Source organism: Trichechus manatus, unplaced genomic scaffold (genome assembly GCF_000243295.1).
Source record: "Trichechus manatus latirostris isolate Lorelei unplaced genomic scaffold, TriManLat1.0 scaffold00193, whole genome shotgun sequence".
In the NCBI taxonomy this organism is placed as follows: domain Eukaryota; kingdom Metazoa; phylum Chordata; class Mammalia; order Sirenia; family Trichechidae; genus Trichechus; species Trichechus manatus.
This window is the reverse complement of record NW_004444129.1, coordinates 3268273-3279669: the sequence shown is the minus strand read 5'-3', so window position 1 is coordinate 3279669 and position 11397 is coordinate 3268273. Positions and strand designations below refer to the sequence as shown.

Sequence of the window (11397 nt, the reverse complement as noted above, 5' to 3'; positions counted from 1 at the left end):
ATCTCAGTTGCCTTCCTGAAAAATAACTGCCCTATCTCAAATAGCTTGTCATGGATTGAATTGTGTCCCCCAAAAATATCTGTTAACTTGGCTGGGTCATGATTCCCAGTATTGTATAATTGTGTACCATTTTGTAATCTGATGTGATTTCCTTATGTGTTGTAAATTCAATCACTATGATCTAATAAGATGGATTAGCGGCAGTTATATTGATGAGGTATACATGATTGGATAGTGTCTTAAGCCAATCTCTTTTGAGATATGAAAGAGAAAAGAGAGCAGAAACACATGGGAACCTCAGACCACAAAGAAAGCAGTGCCAGGAGCAGAGCGCGTCCTTTGGACCTGAGATTCCTGCACAGAGAAGCTCCCAGACCAAGGGAGGATTGATGACATGGACCTTCCTCCCGAGCCACTGGAGAAAGCATTCCCCTGGAGCTGATGCCCTGAATTTGGACTTGTAGCCTACTGGACTGTGAGAGAATAAACTTGTCTTTGTTACAACCATCCACTTGTGGTATTTCTGTTATAGCAGCACTAGATGACTAAGACAGAGCTGTTAGAAATAATGTGTTTAATTATTTATTTACTATTTATTATGCACCAGCCATTATGCTAAGTGGTTATCTTACATTAGGTTCTTAAATTAAGGTTGACTCAATTTTAATAGGTAAAATATGTAAAAACACATCAGATATTGTAAATTCTAAAAGTATAAGATCTTTACTTACCAATAAGATAAGTAGGAACACGTACACTTCAACACTAAAAGTGACCCAAAGCATGCAATAGTGTAGTCTATCCTTGGGGAATTTTCTGGCCCCAATTTAGAGATCAAATTTTTTTTTTTCCCATTTGACATGTTCTCTTCCCTTGTGCATGATATGAAGTTAGGTCAGGCTTCAGCAAAAGAATATAATAACTGTTTTTGAACTGCTGCACAATTTTATAGAGGATTATAATGTGTTACCTATTAACTAATTTTCCTATGAACAAGTGTGGTAGGCAGAATAGTAGCCCCCAAGGATGATAGCACCCATATCCTAATCAATGGAACTTGCAAATATGTTGAGTTACATGGCTAAGGAGAATTAAGTTTGCAGATAAAATTAAGCTAACTAGTTAAACCCATTGCTGTTGAGTCGACTCCATAGCGACCCTATAGGACAGAGAAGAACTGCCCCCGTAGGGTTTCCAGGCAGCAGCTGGTGGATTCAAACTGCCATCCTTTTGGTTAGCAGCCATAGCTCTTGTTGATTTTAAATAGAAAAATTGTCCTGGATTATCCAGGTGGGCCCAGCGTAATCACAACAGTCCTTAAAAGTGAAAGGGGAAAGCAGAAGAGGAGAACCAAAAAGAGGTGGCAACATAAGAAAGACTCCACTTGACCCTGCTAGCTTTGAAGATGGAGGAAGAGGCCACAAGCCAAGGAATGTGGTGAGCTGAAGAAGCAGGAAAAAGTTAAGGAAGCAGACTTTTGCTTACAGCCTCCAGAAGGAACACAACTCTGCCAACACTATGATTTTAGCCCAGCGAAACCTATTTCAGACTTCTAACTTCCACAACTGTAAAATAATAAGTTTATAATTTTTTAAGCCACTAACTTTGTGGTAATTTACTAGAGCAGCAATAGAAAACTAATATAATGGGTTTTTCAGCTTAACATTTTATGTTTTGAGTTAGGTAATATGCAATAAAATACTGAAAAATTATTCAATATATTACAAACTATTGTGTCCTAGTATATATTTAGGAGCCCTGGTGACGCAGTTGTTAAGAGCTCGGCTGCTAACCAAAAAGGTTGGCAGTTAGAATCCACCAGCCACTCCTTGGAAACGCTATGGGGCAGTTCTACTCTGTCCTATAGGGTCACTATGAGTCAGAATTGACTAGATGGCAATAAGTTTGGTTTTTTTGGTTTAATATGTATTAAACCAACATAACATTCACATTGATTATATATTTTCTTAAAAAATAATGGCATTATATTGTGGGATTTATAACATGTAGAAATAAAATTTATGATAAAAAGCAGCACAAAGGATGGAAGGAAAGTACACTGTTGTAAGCTTCTTATATTTTATATGAAATGACAGAATATTATTTGAAAGTATAATATGATAAGTTAAGCTGCATATTGCAAAACTGAGAGCAGGTGTTTTCAAACTATTAGGTCTCAGGAAAATTTCAACTCAACATTTTTTGAATACTTTAAAGACATTTTGTTTACATGGATTATATCTCTCAATATTTACTTTATTAAAAAAACTGAGAAACTTTTAAAACACAAGAAAAAACAAGCACACATTCCATTAACCACCAGAATAATTAGATCCTCACATATCATGTAGCCTCTGGAAAACTCCATTATACGCTCATAAAAGAGAGTAAGTTTAGAAAAGTGAAAAAAGAAATCTTAATATTATCACAAAAACAGTTTTGACTAGCTGGACTTCTAAAAGAGTACCTAGGATGCCCAAGGAATCCCCAGATAACACTTTGACTAGAGCAACCATTGGTAAAGTAAAACAACAAATAAAATAAAAGCCGTGCAGCTAGTAAACCAATGTTGTTGTTGTTGTGTGCTGTGAAGTTGATTCTGACTCATAGCAATCCTATATGGCAGAGTAGAACTGCCCCCATAGGGTTTCCCAGGCTGTAGTCTTTACAGGAGCAGAATTGAAAACTAATTTGCTCTGTAAACTTTCACCTAAAGCACAATAAAAAATAAATAAATAAAGGATAAATTAAGACTTTCTCAGAAAACAAAAACTTACAGAATTTGTTGTTAACAGACTTATCCTACAAGAAATGCTAAAGGAAGTCCTTCAGGCCAAAATAAAATGATAGAATCCTGTTAGACCAATTTTGCAAGACTTATTTTTTTTTTTAAACACAGTTGACTACTCTACACACAGACCTCACCACCACATGGATTACACAGGAATCAAATCTGTGGAAAGAGGCAATGGAGAAACTCAATATCATCAGTCAAGACAAAACCACGGACCATCTGAAGAACAGACTGTCAATTGCTAATGTACAATTTCAAGCTGAAGCTGAAGAAAATCAAATCAGGTCCACAAGAGCCAAAGTGTAACCTTGAATACATCCCATCTGAATTTAGAAACCATCTCAAGAATAGATTTGATGCACTGAACACCAATGACCAAAGACCAGAAGAGTTGTGGGATTACATCAAGGACATTATACATGAAAGTGAAAGGTCATTAAAAAGACAGAAAAGCAAGAAAAGACTGAAATGAATGTTAGAAGAGACTCTGAAACTTGCTCTTAAGCTCAGAGTAGCTAAAGTGAGTGGAAGAGATGATGAAGTAAAAGAGCTGAACAGATTTCAAAGGGCAGCTCAAGAATACAAGGCAAAATATAAACTGTGCAAAGATCTGGAGTTAAAATACCCAAAGGGAAGAAAACGATCAGCATTTCTCACAAACTGAAAGAACTGAAGAGAAAATTCAAGCCTCAAGTTACATTACTGATGGACTCTATGGGCAAAAAATTGAATGACTCAGGAAGCATCAAAAGAAGTTGGAAGGAATACACAGAGTCACTGTACCAAAAAGAATTAGTCAATGTTCAACTATTTCAGGAGGTAGCATATGATCAAGAACCATTGGTACGGAAGGAACTTCAAACTGCATTGAAGGCACTGGCAAGGAACAAGACTTCAGGAATTTACATGATGCTTCAACAAATGGATGCAACACTGGAAGCACTTAGTCATCTGTGTCAAGAAATTTTGAAGACAGCTACCCAGCCAACCAACTGGAAGAGATTCATATCTGTGCCCATTCCAAAGAAACTCAATCAAACAGAATGTAGAAAATACCAAACAGTATCATTAATATTACGTGGTAGCACAATTTTGCTGAAGATAATTAAAAATTGACCACAGCCCTTCATCAACAGGGAACTGCCAGGAGTTCAATTCGGATTCAGAAGAGGATATAGGATGAGGGATATCATGCTGATGTCAGATGGATCTCGGCTGAAAGCAGAGGTGACGGTAAATTTTATGTGTCTACTTGGCTAGGCTATGATTTGCAGTTGTTTGGCCAAACATTAGACTAGTTACTGTTCCATAAAGTAATCTAATATTATGTAATATAATCACTTTTCATAAATTAATCTAATGTCATCAATCAATCAGTTGGAAAGTGAGTAGTGAGTTTCCTTAGGGTGACTATACAGACTATAAGTAGATATTTTGGCAGAACTCTCTCTCCACACTCTTTCCGTCTTCTGACCTACAGGTCTCAGGAGGCAATCCTGCAGAAATGTCCAGCTTGCTGCCTGACCTAAGGATTTTGGATTTGCCAATTGTGCACAATCCCGTGAGCCAGCAGGAACCTCCAGCCTGCTGCCTGACGTACAAATCTTGGACTTGCCAAGGCTGGAATCTTTACGGAAGCAGACTGCCACATTTTTCTCCCACCAGGCAGCTGGTGGGTTCAAACTGCTGACCTTATGGTTAGCAGACAAGTGCTCAAACACTGCGCCACAAGGGCTCCTTTGGACTTGCCAGGCCCCCACAATCCTGTGAGTCAGAGAAGTCTCTAGCCTGTTGCTTGACCTACAAATTTCAGACTTGCTAGCCCCCACAATAGCGTGATCCAATCCCTTGAAGTAAATCTCTTTATATATGTATATATATGTGTTTCTTGAAAGAACCCTAAAACAGCAGAGAATACCAAAAAGATGTTTACCTGTGTTTTATTGACCATGCAAATGCATTCAGCTGTGTGGATCATAACAAATTATGAATAATATTATGAAGAACGAGAATTTCAGAACACTTAATTGTGTTCATGTGAAACCTGTGCATGGATCACGAGGCAGTTATTCAAACAGAAAAATGGGATACTGCATTTTCCAAGTTGAAAAAGCTGTGCAGCAGGATTGTATCATTCACCTTACTTACTCAATCTATATGCTGAGCAAATAATCCAAGAAGCTGGACTAGATGAAGAACAAGGTGGCATCAGGACTGGAAGAAGACTCATTAACAACCTGCAATATGCAGATGACACAACCATGCTTGCAGAAAATGAAGACAACCTGAAGCACTTAAAATTGAGTGCATGTAAAACAGATGAAATCTGAGTAAGCTCTGAGCATTGTACCAATGTCAGTTACCTGGTTTGTTATTGCACTGATTATTTATGTAAGGTGTTACCATTGGGTAAACTGAGTGAAGAGTACAGGGGAACTCTCTGTACTACTTTTTCAACTTCCAGTGAATCTATTGCAAAATAAAAAGCAAGAAAACTGTTTATTTAGCAAGAACACTAAAACACTTTTCAAAGAACAATTTCTGGGAAATGTTGGTTTTTCCTAATACTGTAAAATGAACAAGAGTGAATTGTTTTTGGTTTGTCATTACTTTTATTTTTCTCATTAGAATCAAACTTTTCAATAGTGGTTAGTATTAAAGAAAAGGAGTGAGTGGTGGATAATCACAAATTACTTTCAGTAGTCAAGTAAACTTCTGACTTAAGTACGTATTTGGAATTGAGGAAATCAAACTTTCCTCTTTTGTAAATAACTTTTTTTTTAAGGTTGATTTACCAAGGTTAATATCCTCTCCAATGGAAAAAATCATATATTAAGTAACACATGTAAAGTAACAACAATAATAGTTAAACAATAATAGTTACTACCTACCAGTCACTACTTTAAGTTATTTATGCCTGTAAATCTACTTAAGCCTCAGAGCAACATTTTGCTGTAGGTTTTCTTATATTCTCGTTTTATTGATGAGGACAAAGAAGCACAGAGTTGTCTCACAAGTACTAATGTAGTGACAGGTTATACAGACTTTTATAGACATTTTATGTAGCACATTTAATTTCTTCAATTAAAAAACTATTATCATAATTCCTGCCATTAGCATTAGTTTGATGGACTAATTTACTCTATTTGATGGACTGTTTGCTCATCTGCTCTATTTTTCTCACAAGGCAGAAAATGTAAAAAGTAATACTATTTTGAAAAATTATCATTTCTTTCTTCGGGTTAAAATGACAGAAGAACCTGAGTGTGAGAGAAAGAGCAGGAAAATTAGAATTTGAAATCCAAAGGGGCTTCAACGTTGGGGTTAAAATTTACCACTTTATCAAAAAGGTATGCCCAAAACCAAAACCCACTGCTGTGGAGTCGATTCCATAGCTACTCCATAGGGTTTCCAAGACTGTAAATCTGTATGGAAGCTGACTGCCACATCTTTTTCCCGCGGAACCGCTTGTGGTTTCGATCCCCGACAGTTAGCAGTCAATTGCTTTAACCATTGCGCCACCAGGGCTCCTTAACAGGTGTATAGTAACAAAAATATCTCGTGTTTGAACGCCTCATCTTTGATGTCACTTTCATAATAACCGGAGTGACTTGACGCCACCAAGAGGGCAACACTCTAGTAGGAAAATTGCAAGTTATGTGCCATTCACTAAAGATATGGGAGGAGCACGGCCAACTCCCAAGCTTGGCTCCTAGGCTAGAAGCGTGCAGGCTAGCGGGAGCAAGGGCTATCCGGGAAGCAGCTCGAGGTTGTCGTAAGGTCTTATGCGTTGTAGCTCAAGCCACCTGTGTGGAGACTTCCGGGCGGCAGTTGGAGTCTGGCACGAGTCTTTCCGGGCAGGCGCAAGAGCTTCCGGGAAGCAGCACGTGGCAGCGGGAGTGGCTACCCAGCAGCCAGGCTCGTTAGAGACACTGTTGCGTTCGCTCGAGTCCCGCGCAATGACTTCTCGGTACGATCGAGCCATTACTGTCTTCTCCCCAGATGGACACCTTTTCCAAGTGGAATATGCCCAGGAAGCGGTGAAGAAAGGATCCACGGCGGTGAGTGAGCCACATCCCGATCTCCTTCCTTTGCCTTGCGTCAGGCCTAATCTTTGCCATGTTTCCTCAGCCTACTTTGCCTGCGCAGGGTGTCAGGAAATTTTCACGCAACTTGTGAAAAATTGTTTCATCTCTTTTGTTATGGGAGGTGCGGTTTCTGAGATTTGGGCTGAAAGTAGCAGAGTAAACATTGGTAGATTTAATTGGTTTGTTTTGTGCAACTGGCTTTGTTGAATGATGGCTATGGAGGCAAAACTGTGTGTGGGTGCTGTAGCCTTGACTCTAGGTGAGCTATTAATCCTTTGTCTGATATTAAAGAAAGAAAAGATTTCTGCCAGCCTGTTACGGCCTACCTGACTATGCTCACTTCCTCAGGAAGTCAGCAAACGAAAAAAACAAAAAGCCTTGCCTCGAGTGGATTCTAACTCATAGCAACCCGATAGGAGGGAGTAGAACTGCCTCATAGGGTTTCCAAGGAGCAGCTGGTGGATTTGAACTGCCAGCCTTTTGGTTAGCAGCTGAGCTATTAACCACTACGCCACCATGAAAAAGTTAGCCCAGGGTAACAGTTCTTTCAAGTTAATAATATAATTATAATATAAGTTTAAAGTTGGACCTGCTTGCCACTGAAATATAAGGAATCCTGGTGGCGCAATGGTTAAGCGCTAGAAGGTTCAACCCACCAGCACCTCCACGGGAGAAAAGATCTGGTAGTTTGCTCGGGTAAAGATTACAGCATAGGAAACCCTATGGGGTGGTTCTACTCTGTCCTGTGGGGTCACTATGAGTCGGAATCGAATCGACAGCACACAACAACAGCCCCTGAAATAATGAGCTAAACAATGTGAGATTGAATCCTTGTTGACTAGGAAACGGTTAAAAAAATGCTAATCCACTTATAAAACTCTTATACCCATTAAAAATAATTGTCCTAAAATTTGCACCTAAATATTTGGCATCCTATTAGAGGCTTGGAACCCCAAGAATCTGTACTCTGTCGTAGCTTTTTTGTTAGTTTGTTTTTAAATAACATTGGGAGTTACTTGAGCGATTATCCCCTACCTTTAAGTTAGGTATCCATATTTCTGAAAAACTTTAAATACTCAAGGTAGCAGTAATACTGCTGCTAAATTTTAACTGCATTCAGTAATCCTAGTGATTCATAAAAATTAAAAAGGACAAAAGTGCCCTAGTGACCAAAAATCTATTTCCTCAAATTATTGAAGTCCTAGCTTATGAATTCAAAAGGATCTGATTTTTTTTTTTAATCTCACAAATACCATGAACATGTTTGGTGTATATGTTGAAAATTGAGACATTAGCTATTAGAATAAACAGTGCATTTCTAAATCTACTGGTGTCTGTATTTTCTCTCACCTTTCGTACAACTTAGTTACGGATGGAAATAATTCACTTTTATTATGTATCTATCAAATGTAAAGTGGTAAAAAAAAATAACACTAGAAAGAATCTTAACATTTTTAGAAGTATTTTTCTACTTAATTGGGCCCACTAGTTTTGTTTCTGTTTTGTAAGTAATTTTTTTAGAATTTTGAATTTAAGAAAAGCCTCATGTAGCTGAAACCAATAGGGTACCATTTTGATAAAAACAAAAAGTTATATAATTCCCAGCATGGCATGTAGCATATGGTTAGAAAATAATGCCCAAGTTTTAGAGCCTAAAATAAAGGGAGTAATGGGAGAAGACTGGGGTGTAATAAGAAACCACATTGGCTCATTTAAAATGTTTTAAGGATGCTATAGAACTGATTGATAGTTCCTTTGTAATGAGCTGTAAAAGGGTAAAGATATAAAAGTACCTATAGTGGGCATTTTTAAAGATACATTGAAAGAATGAGACAGTTTTGTCTCAAGATTCTGAAATTATAATTTGCATCTTTGTATGGAGTTATTCATTGTGTTTCCTTGTGGGTATTGTGATCTTTTATATAGTGTACAGTTTATAGTGGCACTTGTTCATTAAAATATGTTACAAAATAGTCTGTCTATAAATCACAGTTGAAATGATGAGTTATAAATAAGCCACAGTTGACTGGTTTTGACCAGTATGTGATATCATTTTGTAATATAAAAGTTATATGGGCCACAATTAGAGGCCTTGGATTCTAGTTCCATCTTGATGGTTATCTGACAGCATGAAGTGAGGCAAGAGGCCTGTTTTCTTTTTGCTTTAGTTCTCTTTTCTATAAATGAAAAATATGTTTGAATAACATTTTGGAGAGGTAATAACCTTCTTCGGGGGAAAAGAAATGATTCCTTCACAATATTCCCGTGAAAAAGTTAAAATTTATTATCATTCCTTCATTCTGTCCTTTCCCTGACCCCAAACTTATTAGTTCTGTATTTCCTACCTTATCAAATCTCAGTTCCACTGTCTAGCCATCAAAGCCTTCCATAATCCTTATCCACCCTCCTTAATTAAGGGGGGAGCATCAAGGTTTTATGAACGTTCCACACTGTAGATGCTTTTGCCCTTGTAGCTGGGGAGAGGAAAAATCTTTCTTTCTGCCTCTCTACTTCTTATGTATCCTTGAAGAATCTCCTCACATTTCTCCTCCTCTATGAAGCCTTCTTTGATCCACTCCAGTCATCATGGATCTTTTTCGTCTTCTGAATTTATAATCTGCACCATAGAGTATGGTACCGTTTACTATTTTATTTATTGTGTTTATTGTTTGGCCTTGTATTCTCTTCAGTTTCAGATGTATTTAATAGTCTTCTCACACCAAGTAGATAGTAAGATCTTTGAGGATACTGATGGTGTAATTCCTTTTTATAGGGAGTAGGAATTAAACATTTAAGTAATATATATTTTGTACCAGGCACTTTATATACATTATCTAATTTTAAGGACAGTATTTAATCCCCTTTCTATAAATGTGGAAACTGTGATTCAGAAGCTTTCATAAATAGCTGAAGGTATCCAGCTAGAAAGTGATGGAGCCCATAGTCACACTTAAAATTTTTCTTTCAAAGCCTCTGCTAAAGCATTGTGCCATGCAGGTTGTTCAATAAATATCTGTTTATTAGTTAGCTATTGTCATGATGTGGAAACCCAGATGTGTATCACTTCAGGCAATTAACTTCTGTTGTAGGGGAAAGAACATCATAAAGTTTAGTGAAGCAAAAAGTAAGTTTTATTCAGTCAGCATATAGTCAAACGGGCAGAAGTGGGAAGCAGACAACCGTGCTGCTAAAGCCATGTCTGCCCGAGTCCAAGGAATATTACAGAATAGACAAGAATGGGAAAACGGACAAGCATGCTGCCACAGCCATGTCTGCCCAGGAGTCCAAAAGAACAGTTACAGAGCCATCAGTACATATTAACATTATAAATGGGCAAAACCATTGAAAGCTTAGCCTTTTCAGATTGGCTAGAAACTGTGATCCTACATTCTGAATCGTCTTTTTTAACAATCATTGGTACAGGTTTTAGTAACGAGAGTCAGGAGGGTCTTCATCGGTCCAACAAATTTCTATCCACTAAATGCTACTACAAAAAGATAAGAGTGGAAAGTCTTTTGTGTTCTGTTTGATTGCTTTATGTGAAAGTTTCCCTAAAAGATATTTTCCAGATTATTTTAGCTATTGTCTTTATACCTCAGGGCCCAGTTGATGTGTCCTTGTGAGTCCTTGTGAGCCCATGTCCACCTGGGTCACATTCTCTATGCTCAAGGACAGGGAATAATAACTCCAGTATTATTTTCTAAATCACTTCTCTAAGCTTCAGTTTCTTTAATAGTAAAATAGGCACCTACCTCATAGGATTGATGTTTGAGTTGAATTAGGTGGATAATATAGATAAGCGTCTTCCATAATGTCTGGTTCACAGAAATTACTTAGTAAGTGGTAGCATTTATTATTTATTATTCATTTGTTTTCTCTATTCCTTTCAATTTTGTTTATGATTCTTTCATTTATTATTTATTATTTCAGGACATTTTTGTTGAATGCTTACATATGCCAAATGTGGTGCTAGAATCTAGAGTTTCATTATGAATAGGGTATACCCAACCCCTGTCCTCAGCTTATGATCTGTGAGGAAACTTAGATGATTAAGTGAATAGTCCTGATAAAAATATTTTAATAAGAGAAGTCTGGTGGAAGAGGAAAGGGTGCAGAGTATTCTAGGTAAAGGAAAAAGCATTTGGGAAGACCAAGTAGTAGAAGACATTTATATTCTAAGTTCTGTGAACTGGAAGGCATTCAGGATTGCTGAAGCAATGGAAAAATAGGAAAAGATGAAGCTAGAAACAGGGACCAGATGATGGAATGCTTTCAAACCATGTTAGTGAGAATATTCTTGATCCTGGGGGGAGTAAGAAACCTTGAAGGGTTTTGATGTGGCTATTATCTAGATTGGAGCCCTGGTGGTACAGTGGTTAAAGGGCTCATCTGCTAACCAAAAGGTCAGCAGTTCAAATCCACCAGTCGCTCCTTGGAAACCCTATGGGGCAGTTCTACCCTGTCCTGTAGGGTTGCTGTGAGTTGGAATCGACTCAATGGCAATGGGTTTAGGTT

The 11397-nt window shown here is 37.7% G+C and overlaps 1 protein-coding gene across 3 annotated transcripts in view; it reads left to right on the top strand.

The window, feature by feature from the left end:
* Positions 1-6748: 6748 nt before the first annotated feature.
* The window catches only part of PSMA8 (proteasome 20S subunit alpha 8), a 57980-nt gene continuing 53331 nt past the window's right edge, over positions 6749-11397 (top strand). For 2 of the 3 annotated variants that reach the window (XM_004387763.1, XM_004387761.1), the window contains exon 1: positions 6754-6855. In XM_004387763.1, the coding sequence (XP_004387820.1) occupies positions 6754-6855 (102 nt within the window). Of the gene's footprint in view, positions 6856-11397 lie in introns of all 3 variants that reach the window. The other variant, XM_004387762.1, reaches the window with a different exon arrangement.